Source organism: Scyliorhinus torazame, chromosome 1 (assembly GCF_047496885.1).
Source record: "Scyliorhinus torazame isolate Kashiwa2021f chromosome 1, sScyTor2.1, whole genome shotgun sequence".
NCBI classification, from domain to species: domain Eukaryota; kingdom Metazoa; phylum Chordata; class Chondrichthyes; order Carcharhiniformes; family Scyliorhinidae; genus Scyliorhinus; species Scyliorhinus torazame.
This window is the reverse complement of record NC_092707.1, coordinates 147,144,567-147,160,933: the sequence shown is the minus strand read 5'-3', so window position 1 is coordinate 147,160,933 and position 16,367 is coordinate 147,144,567. Positions and strand designations below refer to the sequence as shown.

The window sequence follows — 16,367 nt, the reverse complement described above, 5'->3', positions numbered from 1 at the left end:
TGACATTCAATGGTATAACCATTGCTGAATCCTCCACTATCAACATCCTGGGGTACCATTGATCAGCAACTGAACAGGACAAATGTGGCTTCAAGAGCAGGTCAGAGGCTGGGAATTCTGTGGCAAGTAACTCCCTTCCTGACTCCCCAAAGTCTGACTACCATTTACAAGGCACAGGGCAGGAGTGTGATGGAATACTCTGCACTCACCTGGATTAATGCTGCACCAAGAACATTCAAGAATCTTGACACCTAGGGGGCGGCACGGTGGCGCAGTGGTTCGCACTGCTGCCTCACGGCTCTGACGACCCTGGTTTGATCCCCGCCCCAGGTCACTGTCTGTGTGGAGTTTTCACATTCTCCCCATGTGTGCATGGATCTCACCCCACAACCCAAAGATGTGTAGAGTGTTGAATTGACCACGCTAATTTGCCCCTTAATTGGAAAAACAAATTGGGTACTCTAAATTTATTTTTTGTAAAAGCTCGACACCGTCCAGATCAAAGCAGCTCACTTGATTTAAAACATTTTTTTTAGAGTGCGCAATTCTTTTTTTCCAAATAAGGGGCAATTTAGCATGGCCAATCCACCTACCCTGGACATCTTTGTGGGTTGTGGGGGTGAGACTCTTGTAAACTCCACATGAAGAGTGACCCGCGGTCAGGATTGAGCCCAGATCCTCGGCGCCGTGAGGCAGCAGTGCATAAAAAGCAGCTCACTTGATTAGCACCACAGCCACCCCTGATGCACAGGAGCAGCAGTGTGTACTAGCTACAAGATGCATTGCAGCAACTCTCCAAGGTTCCTTCAATAGCATCTTCCAAATCTGTGACTTCCTGCACCTAGAAGTTCAAGTGTAGCTGATGAATGGGAACACCACCAGCAGAAAGTTCCCCTCTAAGCCACACACTATCCTGACTTGGAATTATGTCACCATTGTTTCACTTGCTGGTCAAATTCCTGGAACTCCCTCCCTAACAGTAGAGTGATTGTACCTGCACACATGGACAGCAGCGATTGTAGGCTCTCCACACTACCTTCCCGAGGGCAATTAGGGATGGTCAATAAATGTGGGCCTAGCAGTGACACCCAAATCCTTTGAATAAAAAAACAAGGTTAGCTTCCAAGGGCAGTATTGCAAATGGACAGTTTTACCAATTCCTATGGATTTTTAACGGTTTCTGCATTTGGAATGCCTGCCTATGGTCCTGCACCAGGTCCAGCTTGCCCATCAACCTTGCATGCCTTGGCTTTCAGCCCTGCCAAATGAAAAATACCCATTTCATCCTTGTGCTTAAATCCCTCCATGCCCTCACATCTTTTTCAAACTCTGTTTCTCTTGCACATCTTCCACCACCTGTATCCTGCCACCCCCACCATTAGTAGTGTGTCTTCAACCGGCTAGACTTCACACTTTAAAAAAAAATATTTAGCGTACCCAATTCATTTTTTCCAATTAAGGGGCAATTTATCGTGTTCAATCCACCTACCTTGCACATCTTTGGGTTGCGGGGACGAAACCCACGCAAACACTGGGAGAATGTGCAAACTCCACACGGACAGTGACCCAGAGCCGGGATCGAACCTGGGACCTCGGCGCCATGAGGCTGAAGTGCTAACCATGGCACCACTTCACACTTCCCTTCCGAAAACTCTACCTACTCCTGTTTCTTTTTTTTTTAAATTTAGAGTACCCAATTATTTTTTCTTTCCAATTAAGGGGCAATTTAGCGTGGCCAATCCACCTAACCTGCACATCTTTGGGTTGTGGGGGTGAATCCCACGCAGATATGGGGAGAATGTGCAAACGCCACACGGACAGTGACCTGTGCCGGGATTCGAATCTGGGTCCTCAGTGCCGCAGTCCCAGTGCTAACCACTGCGCCGCATGCTGCCTTCTACTCCTGTTTCTTAAGACCCACCTTTAAAACCCCTCTCTTGGCTGAGGTTTTGGTCTTTTCTTAATATTCCTGTTTTGGGTTCAGTATTTATTTTTCTTTGAGCCTCTGCAGGACCTCAAGAGATTAACACACAATCTTTAATCTAGAATAAAGAAATGGTGATCATTTCTTCATGGTGTCTTGGCAGAATCAAAATTTCCTCCCCCTTGAGGATAAGCAACCATAATATGATAGAATTCAAGATGAAGAACAATGTAGTTGATTCTGAGTCTCGGGTCCTGAATCTTAATTAAGGAAACTGCGATGATATGAGAATCGAGTTATGAGATGGATTGGGAAATTTTACTTAAAGGGATGACGGTGGATAGGCAATGGCAAACATTCAAAGAGCGTGTGGGTTCAACAATTGTTTATTCCTGTCTGGCACAAAAGTAAAACAGGAAAGGTGTCCAACCGATTACTTACAAGCAAAATTAGAGATAGTATTAGAGCCAAGGAAGAGGCATACAAATTGGTCAGAAAAAACATCAGACCTGAGGATTGGGAGCAATTTAGAATTCAGCAAAATGGCACCAAAGGATTGATTAAGAAGGGGAAAATAGAGTATGAGTGCTTCGGGGAATATAAAAACTGACTCTAAAAATTCTATAAGTACGTGAGGAGAAAAAGATTGGTGAAGACAAATGTAGGTCCCTTACAGTCAGAAATGGGGAAATTTATAATGGGGAACAAAGAAATGGCTGACCAACTAAATACATACTTTATTTCTGTGTTCACAAAGGAGGACCAGAGGGAACACAGGGTTTAGTGAGAGGGAGGAACTGAAAGATATCCGGATTAGTACGGACATTGGGATTAAAGGCTGATAAATTCCCAGGCCTGATAATCTACACCCCAAGTACTTAAGGAAGTGGCCCCAGAAATAGTGGATGTATTGGTGGTCATCTTCCAAGATTCTATAGAAACGTAGAAAATAGAAGCAGGAGGCCATTCGGCCCTTTGAGACTGTTCCGCCATTCATTATGATCATGGCTGATCATCAAGTTCAGTACTCTGATCCCGCCTCTTCCCCCCCCCCCCCCCCCCATATCCCTTGATCCATTTAGCCCCAAGAGCTAGGGCGGCAAGGTAGCACAGTTGGTAGCACTGTTACTTCAAAGCACCAGGGACCCGAGTTCAATTCCCGGCTTGGGTCACTGTCACTGCAGAGTCTGCACGTTCTCCCCGTGTCTACATGGGTTTCCTCCGGGCGCTCCGGTTTCCTGCCACAAGTCCCGAAAGACGTACTTGTTAAGTGAATTGGACATTCTGAATTCTCCCTCAGTGTACCCGAACAGGTGCCGTAGTGTGGCGACTAGGGGATTTTCACAGTAACTTCATTGCAGTGTTAATGTAAGCCTACCTGGGCTCAGGAAATACAAAACATGGAAGTAAACGCCGCTACATTGCCCTGGACCTAGTGCAGCAAAGGTTGAGGTGTTCTGACAGGAAACCTCCCTAGAGTCCACTAAGGATGAGCCGGGTCTTTGCGGGGCGGGGCGAGAGCGCAGACTACAGTTCGACCAGCAATCCAGGCGCCCCGGTAGAGGTAGGCCTCAGCCTAAAGCCCGTACCTTCCACCTGGATAAGCCTGAAGAGGATAACTGCATGCAGTTAAATTGCATGGTGGCGCCTCAGATGGCCCCATAAGGATTACGGTGCAGGTGAACGGGTATTTGCTATATATGGATTTTGTCTACATATATGTTTCTGAAACCCACCTCTTCATTCACCTGAGGAAGGAGCAGTGCTCCGAAAGCTTGTGATTCGAAACAAACCTGTTGGACTTTAACCTGGTGTTGTAAAACTTCTTACTGTGCTCACCCCAGTCCAACGCCGGCATCTCCGCATCATGGGTATTTACTGGACATGGAACTGGACACTGGCACGGCGCCAGTGGAGCAGAGTACATTTGATCACATTAAACAAAGAATACAGAATTTGGACCTAACTGATACCAAGGCTAAATAGGCCACCTTGGTGAGCCATTGGACATTGCAGGTCCCACCATGACTTTGGTGCTGTATGTTCGCCTCCCGCTTATTGTGGTCCAGGAACAAGGCCCCAGTTTTTTGGGCTGTGATTGGTTGAGCCATTTACAGCTAAATTGGCAGCGCATCCTCCAGATGGGGTCTTGTGTGTTGGGCAAGAACCCCAAAGTGTTTCAACCCGGACTGGGAACATAAAAGGGGTCTTAGCTCACATTCTTGTCGACCCAGGAGCCCAACATGGTTTGTTCCAGGCATGCCCAGTCCCCTATGCATTGTTAGAAAAACGGGAAAATCTAGGTATTATGAGGCACGTTCATTTCGCAGACTGAGCAGCGCTAGTGGTGCCGGTGTTAAAACCAGAGCAGACAACCCGGTTATGCGGGGACTATAAACCTACCATGAATACAGCTTCAAGGTTGGATCCCCCATGCCCCATGTTGAAGATCTTTACATTAAGCTGGTGGGTGGATGTTCATTCACTAAGCTTGACATGAGCCACACTTACTTGCAGCTTGAGTTGGATGCGGCTTCCTGCAAACACGTTACAATAAATACACAAGACTGCACGAGTACATCCGACTGCCTTTTGGGGTGTCCTCTGCCATAATCATAATTAATTGCGGAGCAGGCTCGAAGGGCCGAATAGCATCCTGGTCCTATTTTCTGTGTTTCTGTCCTTATTGATCTGCAGTGGTTTCTTGTCCTCCATAAATTCAAATTTTAAACTGTTTGCCCTCATTTGTATACCGAGATCTTTCCACAGCCTCATGCAATCTGCTCCAGCCTTGTGTTCTCCCACTCATGCTCTCAGATACTCAGACCGTGGCCTCATTTTACTGTTGACAGCTTCGACCACCTCGCCTCCTTTCATGAGATCCCAATTTATTATCCTTGGAAAAGCAAGAAGTGTGATGCAATTCAGGATGCAGCATATGGCCCTTCTAAAGTATAAACAATCAGTCTGGTTAATCGGACTGGTGACATACTATAATGTTTTAAACACCCTTTCCCTCCTCTTATGTTGGTTAAATTGCAAACAGATTATCTGACTTGTTCGCACAACCTGTGCATTCTTGATCATCCATTTTAGACTTACTTTACTATCAAAATAAGCAGTAATTTCTGATGATTGTAACTTAATAGTAACGAGTGGAGACCTGTTGAAAAACCGCTTGCGCTCTGTCCCCTTAGTTATCAGACTTGGATGGTGAGACACGGAGCATGGTAGAGAAGATGATGTACGACCAACGGCAGAAAGCCATGGGACTTCCCACTTCAGAGGAACAGAAGAAACAAGACATACTGAAAAAGTAAGTCCTCCATTGCAGCAATGACAGTCTATTGTATTTGATAAAGATCTATTGTACTGGCTGGCGTAACCAGTCTGACTCAATGTAGCCAGGGGAAATTCTTCCTGCAGAAGAAGTGGGACTGTGGGAGGGTGATGGCTGGACTCTGTTAATGGGGAGAGGTAACCTGGGCTAGTTCGGAATGGGAACGAAAGTCCACACTTTGTGAATCCTGATGCTGCTTGAGGGATCAGCACATGTGGATTAAAACAGCTTTCTGATGAGCATGGGATACGTTGTGTTGTGCTGGCGAACCTAGGGTTGTGGTGTCTTCCTGGATGGGGGAGCTTCTGGGAATGTGTGGGGTTTGCTCATCTCTGGGCTGGAAAATGTTGATCTGGTCACTTGTGTTTATAGTAATGAATGAGCTGGATGTTTGTGGATGCTGTCGAGCTTGAGAGCGCAGTGCAGACATGGTAGCGTAATAGTGAAAACCTGAATGCTTGCTGGATTGTGAAGAATTATGGCTAATTGCATTGGCTGTAACAATGTTCCCACTATTTCTTTTCCATCCACATGTGAAATGCAAATGCATTTTCAAGCAAACATGGATGTGTGTCACCAGTAATAACGAAAAACCTTATCTTTTTTAATCTCCTCATCTGGAAAGGATTCTAAGGGCAAATTAGCATGGCCAACCCACCTAACCTGCACATCGTTGGACTGTGGGAGGAAACCCACACAGGCAGAGGGAGAACGTGCAGACTCCGCTCAGACAGTGACCCAAACCGTGAATCAAACCTGGGACCCTGGAGCTGTGAAGCAACTGTGCTAACCAGTGTGCTACCGTGCTGCCCCAGTTACATTTCTTTTGTAAATGCTATCTTAAATCCATTCTAATACATTACCCTCAATCCCATATTGTCTAACAACTTCTTGCATGATGTGGAGATGCTGGCATTGGACTAGGGTGGGCACAGTAAGCAGTCTTACAACACCAGATTAAAGTCCAACAGGTTTGTTTCGAATCACTAGCTTTTAGAGCGCAGCTCCTTCCTCCGGTGAACTTCTTGCATGTTACCTTACTAAATGTCTTTCGAAAATGTGGCCATGGCTCTCACTGTTTTACAGGTTCTGTAAGTCGCTAGTCTGGCAAAGCCACCATTATAGTATTTTCCTTGTTTTCAAAACCATCCATAACCTCTGCCTTCCTCATCTTCTACCCTTCTCTAGTCCGTCGACCAGAACCTCTACCCTGCTCCCTGAGGTCAGGAACCTTGTGCATCCTTCATGTTAATCACACCACCTCTTGGCAGCTCTGCTGGCTCGGCCCGAAACTCTGCAATTCCTCCCTTAAAACTCTCCTTTCCCCTTTCTCCCTGCGCTAAGACATTCCCAAAGCTTACTTGTATGATAAAGTCATTTGTCTTAACAAAATCTTATGTTGCGACTTCCGGGTGCGGCTATGCAGAGCTAGGTCGCATATTCGGTAGCTCCTGCTTGGAACGGACTTTTGGGCTCTTTTACAGGGCCCCCACGGCATTTGTTTGGCATTTCCCGGTGTGGGAAGAAGGCTGCAGCATTCACCCGAAGGGTATGTCTCTTGGTTGCGAGACACGGCAGAAACAGGAAAATATTTGGCTGCAACTGCAGGATAAACAGGGCCTCTTCCAGCATGCAGGCGGGGAAGGGCAAGCTTAAAGCTGCAAGCTGACCTGAGGGCCTGTATCAAAGGTGAATTCTAGCAGCAGAGGGAACAACTGTGAAAAGATCTCATCAAGGCCACTGAAGGGACTTCCGGTTGCGGTGATGCCTAGCTAGCCGCACGCTTCGGCGGCTCCAGCTCCGACGGACCTTCGGGCTCTTTTAAGAGCCCCAACGGGGAATTTTTCGACGACGCAACCCGGTGTGGGTTGTGTGAGAAGGGAGTCCCCCCCCCAAACGAAGGAGGAAAAAACCGGCGGCGGCGGCTGCAGCGCGAGGAATTGTCGACCAAAGGGTCAGAAAGAGAGAAGTACAAGATGGCGGCGGAGAAAGCGCAGGCGACATGGGGGCCAGAGCAGGATGAAATCGTGAGACGGTGCGTGGAGCTGCTGAAGAGGGAGGTGCTGACCCCGATGCTACAGGCAATTGAGGGGCTCAAGGAGACACTAAAGACCCAGGAGACAGAGCTCCGCGTGGTGGAGCAGAAGGTGACAGATATTGAGGACGAGATCCTGGGCCTGGCGGTTAAGACTCAGACGCACGAGGCACTTCATAAAAAGTGTACTGAAAGGATCGAGGCCCTAGAAAACGGAGCGCGAAGGAAGAACCTTTGGATACTAGGTCTCCCTGAGGGTGTGGAAGGAGTGGACTGTGGAGAGTCCGCAAGTAAGATGCTGAGCTCACTGATGGGTGCTGAGGCCCCTGCGGGCCCCATGGAGGTGGAGTGGGCAAATCGGATTCCGGCGAGAAGACCAAAAGCGGGAGAACCACCGAGGGCGATAATCGTGCGATTTTACCGCCTTAAGGATAGAGAAGAGGTCCTGAGATGGGCTAAAAAGGTGCGGCGTAGCAGATGGGAGAATGCTGTGGTACGGATATACCAGGATTGGAGTGCGGAGGTGGCGAGAAGGAGGGCGAGCTTCAACCGAGCCAAAGAGGTGTTGCATAAAAGGAAGGTGAAGTTTGGGATGTTGCAGCCGGCAAGACTATGGGTCACGTATCAGGAGAGACACTATTATTTCGAGACGGCGGAGGAAGCATGGTCCTTCATCAAAGAAGAGAAATTGGACCGGAACTGAGGGACTGATGCTGCAGGAAATGTTATTGTTATTGTTTTTGTTAATGTTACAGTGGAAGTTAATTGAGAAGTAAACAGGGAAGGGGGGAGACATTGGGGAAATGTGGGCGCCGGTGAGGGGGGAAAGACGGGACATAGTCGGAGAATGGGGAAGGAGGGGGGGGAGGGGAAAGGGAGCTGCGCCATAAGAGGCGGGTCAGGTAAAGGGATGTTCCCGCGCCAGAAAGAATAAGGCGGGAAGACAGGCGCAAGGCGGATGGGAGTTCCCCCACACGGGGGGGGGGGGGGGGGGGGGGGGGGGGGTCGAGGAGTGAGCAGGAGTAGCCGGGGTCAGTTGAAGTCAGTTGACTTACGGAAGTGATATGGGGGGAGCAATCATGCTAGATAGGGATCTAGCGGAGGGGGGAGGGGGACAACTGGGTTGCTGCTGCGGAAATCCAAAAGGAAATGGCTAAAGAGTGGGTGGGCGGGGATGGTGTGCGACGCTGGGGGAGCGAGCGGGAGCGCGGAGGCGGGATATGGGGCTGGCCTAGAGAAGGTGATGGCTAGTCGACACGGGAGGGAGGCAGGTAGCCCCCTAGTGAGGCTGATCACGTGGAACGTGAGAGGCCTGAACGGACCGATAAAAAGGGCCCGAGTGCTCGCGCATTTGAAAGGACTAAGGGCAGACGTGGTTATGCTCCAAGAGACGCACCTAAAGGTGGCGGACCAAGTTAGGCTAAGGAAAGGATGGGTGGGATAGGAGTTCCACTCAGGACTGGACGCAAAGAACAGAGGGGTGGCCATATTGGTGGGGAAACTGGTAGCATTTGAAGCAAAGAACATCGTAGCAGATAGCGGAGGTAGATATGTAATGGTGAGTGGTAGGCTGGAGGGAATGGAGGTCGTGTTGGTTAATGTGTATGCCCCAAATTGGGACGATGCCGGATTCATGAGACGGATGCTGGGGTGTATACCGGACCTGGAGGCAGGAAACTTGATTTTAGGAGGGGACTTTAATACGGTGCTGGACCCGGGGCTAGATAGATCCAGCTCAAGGACCGGAAGAAGGCCGGCAGCAGCCAAGGTACTTAAGGGGTTTATGGACCAAATGGGGGGAGTGGATCCATGGCGATTTCTTAGACCTAGGGCTAATGAGTTTTCCTTCTTCTCCCATGTCCATAAAGTGTACTCCCGGATAGATTTTTTTGTGTTGGGAAGGTCGTTGATCTCTAGGGTGGAAGAAGCTGAATACTCAGCCATAGCGGTTTCGGATCATGCCCCACATTGGGTGGACCTGGAAGTAGGAGAGGACAGGGAGCAGAGAACACTCTGGCGATTAGATGTGGGACTGATGGCGGATGAGGGAGTGTGTGCAAGAGTGCGGGGGTGTATTGAGAGATACCTGGAGGTCAATGACGACGGCGAGGTCTTTGTGGGAGTGGTCTGGGAAGCATTAAAAGCGGTGGTCAGAGGAGAGCTGATCTCTATTGGGGCCCACAAAAGGAAAACGGAGGCCAAGGAAAGGGAAAGATTACTGGGGGAGATTTTAAGGGTGGACAGGGAATTTGCAGAGGCCCCGGAGGAGGAATTGTACAGGGAGAGGAGACGACTCCAGATGGAGTTTGACCTTCTGACCACCAGAAAGGCGGAGGTACTGTGGAGGAAGGCACAGGGGAGGAGGTATGAATATGGGGAAAAGGCTAGTCGCCTGTTGGCTCATCAATTGCGAAAGAGGGCAGCAGCGAGGGAGATAGGAGGAATTAGAGATGAAAGGAGAGACACGGTGTGAAGGGCAGGAAAGATAAATGAGGTGTTCAAGACCTTCTATGAGGAACTGTATAGGTCTCAACCCCCAGAGGGAGAGGAGGGGATGCGGCAGTTCCTGGACCAATTGAGGTTCCCGAAAGTGGAGGAGCAGGAGGTGGCAGGCCTGGGGGCGCCGATTGAGGTGGACGAGGTTATTAAGGGACTGGGAAGCATGCAAGCAGGGAAGGCCCCGGGGCCAGACGGGTTCCCGGTGGAATATTACAGAAAATATGTGGACTTGTTGGCCCCGTTGATGGCGAGGACGTTCAATGAGGCCAATCTACCCCCGACGATGTCGGAGGCGACGATATCGCTAATTTTGAAGAGAGACAAAGATCCGTTGCAGTGCGGGTCCTATAGACCTATTTCACTATTGAACGTGGACGCCAAATTGCTGGCAAAGGTACTGGCATCGAGGATAGAGGACTGTGTCCCGGGGGTGGTGCACGAAGACCAGACAGGGTTCGTTAAAGGGAGACAACTGAATGTTAACGTGCGACGACTATTAGGGGTGATAATGATGCCCCCAGTGGAGGGGGAGGCAGAGATAGTGGCGGCAATGGACGCAGAGAAGGCATTTGATAGGGTGGAGTGGGAGTATTTATGGGAAGTGTTAAGGAGGTTTGGGTTTGGGAACGGGTTTATTAGCTGGGTTAGAAGCGTAGTTACAGGTCGACATAGATCGGAGTATTTCCGATTATATAGGGGAACAAGACAGGGATGCCCGCTGTCTCCATTGTTGTTCGCGTTGGCAATTGAACCTCTGGCCATGGCATTGAGAGACTCCAGGAAATGGAGAGGGGTGATTAGAGGGGGAGAAGAACACCGAGTCTCGTTATACGCAGATGACCTATTGTTATACGTGTCGGACCCAGCGGTGGGGATGATAGAGGTTATGCGAATTTTGAGGGGGTTCGGGGAATTCTCGGGGTATAGGCTAAACATGGGGAAGAGTGAATTATTTGTGATACATCCAGGGGACCAGAGTAGAGAGATAGAAGGCTTACCGCTAAGGAAAGTGGAAAGAAACTTCCGATACCTGGGGATTCAGATCGCTAGGAGCTGGGGAACCTTGCACAGACTTAATCTGACACGGCTGGTAGAACAAATGGAGGAGGACTTCAAGAAGTGGGACATGCAGCCTCTATCGCTGGCGGGCAGGGTGCAAGCAATTAAGATGATAGTCCTCCCGAGGTTCTTATTTGTATTTCAATGTCTCCCTATACTAATCACCAAGACCTTTTTTAATAAAATAGATAGGAGCATCACGAGCTTCGTGTGGGCAGGGAAAGTTCCGAGAGTAAGGAGGGGGTTCCTTCAGCGTAGTAGGGACAGAGGAGGACTGGCACTACCGAACTTGGGTGATTACTATTGGGCCGCCAATGTGGCAATGATACGTAGATGGATGATGGAGGGTGAGGGAGCGGCGTGGAAAAGACTGGAGAGTCCTGTAAAGGGACGAGTTTAGAGGCGCTGGTGACGGCGCCACTACCGTTCTCACCTAAAAAGTTTACCACGAACCCGGTGGTGGCGGCAACACTGAATATCTGGGGACAGTGGAGGCAACAGAGAGGGGTGCGGGGAGCCCTGGTGGGGTCCCCTATCAGGAACAACCATAGGTTCGCCCCAGGAAGAATGGATGGAGGATTTCAGAGCTGGTACCAGTTGGGAATTAGGAAGGTGGGAGATTTATTTATAGATGGGACTTTTGCGAGCTTGGGAGCATTGGAGGAAAAGTATAAGTTGCCCCGGGGAAATTTCCTGCGATATATGCAGGTGAGGGCGTTTACTAGACAACAGGTGAGGGAATTTCCGTTGCTCCCGACACCGGGGATACAGGACAGGGTGCTTTCAGGGGTGTGGGTCGGAGAGGGCAAGGTGTCAAGAGATTTATAGAGAGATGAGGGAAGAGGGGGAGGAGTCGGTGGGTGAACTAAAAGGAAAGTGGGAAGAAGAATTAGGGGAGGAGATAGAGGAGGATATGTGGGCTGATGCCCTAAGCAGGGTAAATTCCTCTTCCTCATGTGCCAGGCTTAGCCTGATTCAATTTAAGGTGCTACATCGAGCACACATAACGAGGGCAAGATTGAGCAGGTTCTTTGGAGTGGAGGACAAATGTGGGAGGTGTGGCGGGAGCCCGGCAAACCACGCACATATGTTTTGGGCGTGCCCGGCACTGGAAGGGTATTGGAAGGGAGTGACGGGAGTGATTTCGCAGGTGGTGAAGGCCCGGGTCAAACCAGGCTGGGGGTTAGCTCTATTTGGAGTTGTGGAAGAGCCGGGAGTGCAGGAGGTGAAAGAGGCCGATGTCGTGGCCTTTGCGTCCCTCGTAGCCCGGCGCAGGATCCTACTCATGTGGAAGGAGGCGAAACCCCCCGGACTGGAGGCCTGGGTAAATGATATGGCGGGGTTCATTAAACTGGAGCAGATAAAGTTTGCCCTGAGAGGATCGGCTCAAGGGTTCACCAGGCGGTGGCAGCCATTTCTCGACTACCTAGGGGAACGTTAGAGGGAAGACAGATGACCAGCAGCAGCAACCCAGGGGGAGGGGGGGAGGGTTTAGTTTAGTTTAGGTCAATAGACAATGGGGTTTTGTTACCTGTGTATTGTTAAAAATTTCTGTTTTGTTATTGTTTCGTTTGCTTTGTAAGAGGGAAAAATTGTTGTTTGGAAAAAATTTTCAATAAAATATATTTTTTTTAAAAAAATCTTATGTTGCTTGGTTTTTAAAATAACTCCTGCGAAGTGCCTTGGGATTTTTTTTAACCACGTTAAGTGTTACATTAATGCAAGTTGATGTGACTCATTGGGCAATGGTTTCTATGGGTGTGGCTTTTGGTCCTTTATGGTTGCTATGGTCATGGCTCTCACTGGGATATGGATCCCCCATCCCCATGGTCCAGAGGTCGTGCAAACCTCATACATGTTGCAGGTCAACAGCCAAATCAGCACTTTCTGATCTTTTGAGTGCAGATACCATACTTGGCAATGACTGGAGAACCATGACCCCCACCTTCAGTGAGAATGTACAGAATGCCTGTCTCCCGACTTCTAAGTGCCAGATATTAGTTAAGGTTCGAGTTGAATTGATGTGGAATGAGTGGAACTGAGAACGTATTGATGCTGTCTCCTGTGGATCGTTTTCCAGTCAGGTCAATACTCGTGTTGCAATGTGTGTTATTTTGTTTGGATTACTCTCCCTCCTTGATAGTCAAAGATTAATGAAGCTATGACCTTGACTTTGGTTCGATTGTGGAGGTGCGGGAAGGTGCTGGAACAGCAGAATTAAGCCACCAGCAGACTGCTAAATCCTGTCTCCGGTCTCTGCAATCATTTAAAAAAAATAATTTAGAGTACCCAATTCATTTTTTTCCAATTAAGGGGCAATTGAGCGTGGCCAATCCACCCACCCTGCACATCTTTGGGTTGTGGGGGAGAAACCCATGCAAACACTGGGAGAATATGGTCTCTGCAATCATGCAGTTCGAACTATTTTCACTCTGAAATAGATCAAAAATCTTTCACTGGACACATTAGAATCTGAATTTCTGTAGAAGGGATATTAGAACTTGTGCAATAAATATCAGAACAAAACAGAATGCTGGAAAACACTCAGCAGGTCAGGGAGTAGCTGTTGACAGAAAAAGTGTTAATGTTTCAGGTTTGGATTCTTCATTGGAACAGAAAGCATGGCAGCAGCACAGCATTTAAAGAGGAGCACACACGGGCAATTACACAGACAAGGAAATGCGTACGCACACACACCCTGACAAGGGTACATGAGTGCAGACACACGGGGCTGCAGGGGGTGGGCGGATGCCGAACTCAGCAGCATGCTTGCCATATTTAAATAATCAAGGGTCAATTAGGCTGATTACCCAGCCAATTAAACTTTATAATACGCTGCCCATTCCATAAAACCATTTGAGTGGGTAGTGAGACGGAATTGGGCAGACTGATTATTAAAAATTCTTCAAAAGGTGGGAAGATGGGGCTTGGGGAAGGCTGCCCTTTATGGCCCCTCTCCCCATCTTCCTACCCACCTGATGCCTTAGACCCATCATCTCTTTCCCGGTCTCCCTCCCTGCCCAAGGCTCCAAGCTTACCTGTTTCTGGGGATCCATTGGGCCATTCTTCTGCTTCCTTGTTTCAGTCCTGGCAGCACCCACTAATGTGTGCTTGGCGCTATCTGGAGTGGCTGGTCAATTGAAATGGGCAAAGAAAAAATCCAAGCTTCCTTTACCCATGCCTGAAGCAGATAGAAGGCGTTTTGTAAATAAAGGACTTAACTCTTGCTTCAGGTGCTCACTGTAACATTCATTTGCCCCAAGGCAGCCAGCGTCGCTGTGGCTACGCCAGGCTAAGGGATTGTCTGCAACAGAGAAGGTGAATAACTCCCCTGTAAACCACCCTCGCTGTCTACCTCCACTAAAAACTTACATGTCTAAGGGACTTGGTGTGCATGGTCCCTCCCACCAATGAACTTCCCACCCCTCACCTCAGCAACAACCTGCAGTTTTTTGCCCAATATCTCTCCAATTCAGATTCGTATTTCCAACTTCTTATTCAGAAGTACAGATGTGTGCAAGTGCCTATTGTCTACTTGATTAAATGTGAATTGTTGTTACTTAGTCTTGTAAACCAGATCTAATCCTCCTGTGCCACACTTGTGCAGGTTCATGGAGCAACACCCAGAGATGGACTTCTCAAAGGCCAAGTTCAGTTAAAGAAAAACATGCATCTTCCCTGGAGCTGAAGGAGATAATTGGACTGTTGGAAGATTTTCTGCAGGAAGGACTCCCTTTGAGCATCGCCTAGTGCTGTGCAATCTGGTTTCTGAGCTCGTACATCATTCAGGTTATTCATTGTATGGAGAGCAATTGTGCACCTGGCACCTGTAGTGCAGTTACCAAGCTGACATCCACCGGCTGCCCATTAACCACATCATTGCATTTTCTGGCTGATCTCACATGACAACCTGAGCACCTTTTGGTTACTGGTTTCCCAGGCTCATTATAAACAGAATAACTTTGTAACTACCTTTGACTGTTTCTTCTGGTAATTGCCACGTCATTAAGGGAGATGTGAAATGTGCGCTGCTATCACTGCACTTATCATTGTCTCTCTACAGGGCAATTTTGAGAATCTCGCTCTACCTAAACATTTCATTTTCAGAGTGAGAATTTAATCGGCATCGTGCTAAGGGCATTCTATGACGGGTGCGACCCAGAAGCTTTTGATGGTTCTTTATTTCCCCTTCCTACCCAGAGTTCAAATTGGTCTGCTGTGTTTCAGTAACTTATTTTGACCACCATGTTATGCAAACAAACCATACTAGTAGCTCCCCCTTTCACTCCACACTGAAGCTTTCAGTGAGTGCTATGCAAAACCTTACCTGCTGATTATGGAAATAGGGTGAGCTCGTGTTTCAGAGTGTTTCTTAGCTGGTTACTTGATGTACACTCTTGCCCAGTCATGTCCATATTGCCATGTGCTGCTTCCGGATGGGCTACTTAGTGTTTGGTTTGAAGTTGTAGGTTGACTGAACTGTCATGCAGTGCCAGGTGAAGGCCAATGTGTTGTAAATATCAGGGTCATTGCTCTCCATTCCCTTGTCTCAATGTTTCCAGATCAGTAACAGGGTGGCTAGATAAGTCAGTGAACGCAGCGCTGGCCCTCATTTAGTGTGTTTTATGTTTATTTTTAGTTTGTTTGCATTTATGCACTTGAACATGATGCTGGAATTCATTTCTCAATAAAGTCGAGCCATGAGCTGTTGTGTTGCTGTGGTTCATTGTCTTTGATCAAGTTACATTAACTCTTTTGTTCAGTAACAACACAATAACTTAAAGCTGTGTTAGTGCCACAGACCCTCGCACACAACACAGGTCTGACTCTAAAACAGTGTTCTTCAAACCTTTTTTTCCGGGGACCCATTTTTACCAACCAGCCAACTTTCGGGACCCACGCCAGCCGACCTTCGCGGCCTACTCTGGCCGACCTGCGCGACCCACCATTTTCTCTTACGTTGTTTGCTGCTGACAAAAATGGAGGAAATGGTTTTGGCCCTCATACATGCTCCTCCAATGGAACCTGTTGGATGAAGGTTCTGGTGTCGGAAAGTATGGAGTCTTCATCTATCCAAAGTTCTGCATTTTTTCCTGTAAAATTTGATCAAATAACCCGCCCCCCCCCCCCCCCCGGAACTTGTAAAAAAAAGTGAATAAAATAAATGAAACCCCCCCCGAATTTGTAAAACAAAAAGCTACGACCGTTTTTTTAAAAAAGCGGCTGCGCAATGCGCACCGATGATCTGGCACGCATGCGCAATGCAGCCACATTTAAATTTTAAAAAAACATGTTCGTGGCCATTTTGAAGACCGCTTGCAGCCACCGTTATTAACAGCCGGCTGCTGCGGCTGTTGCACGCAGATTTGCGCGATCGGGAGCGCCGCGACGGACGGCTCCGCGACACTCCTGACACCCACCAGTGGGTCACGCCCCCGAGTTTGACAATGCCTGCTCTAAAAGGTTCTAATTTCAGGGCAAAAGAGAATTTCCACATTGGAACACTGAGC

General features: G+C 48.5%; 1 protein-coding gene across 1 annotated transcript in view; it reads left to right on the top strand.

Annotated features, from left to right (window-relative positions):
- nudc (nudC nuclear distribution protein) overlaps positions 1 to 15,561 on the top strand; it is a 31,250-nt gene extending 15,689 nt beyond the window's left edge. The window contains exons 8-9 of the mRNA XM_072500975.1: positions 5,122 to 5,240; positions 14,465 to 15,561. Of these exons, the coding sequence (XP_072357076.1) occupies positions 5,122 to 5,240; positions 14,465 to 14,516 (171 nt within the window). The 3' untranslated portion in view covers positions 14,517 to 15,561. The remainder of the gene's footprint in view (positions 1 to 5,121; positions 5,241 to 14,464) is intronic.
- The last annotated feature ends 806 nt before the right edge of the window (positions 15,562 to 16,367 follow it).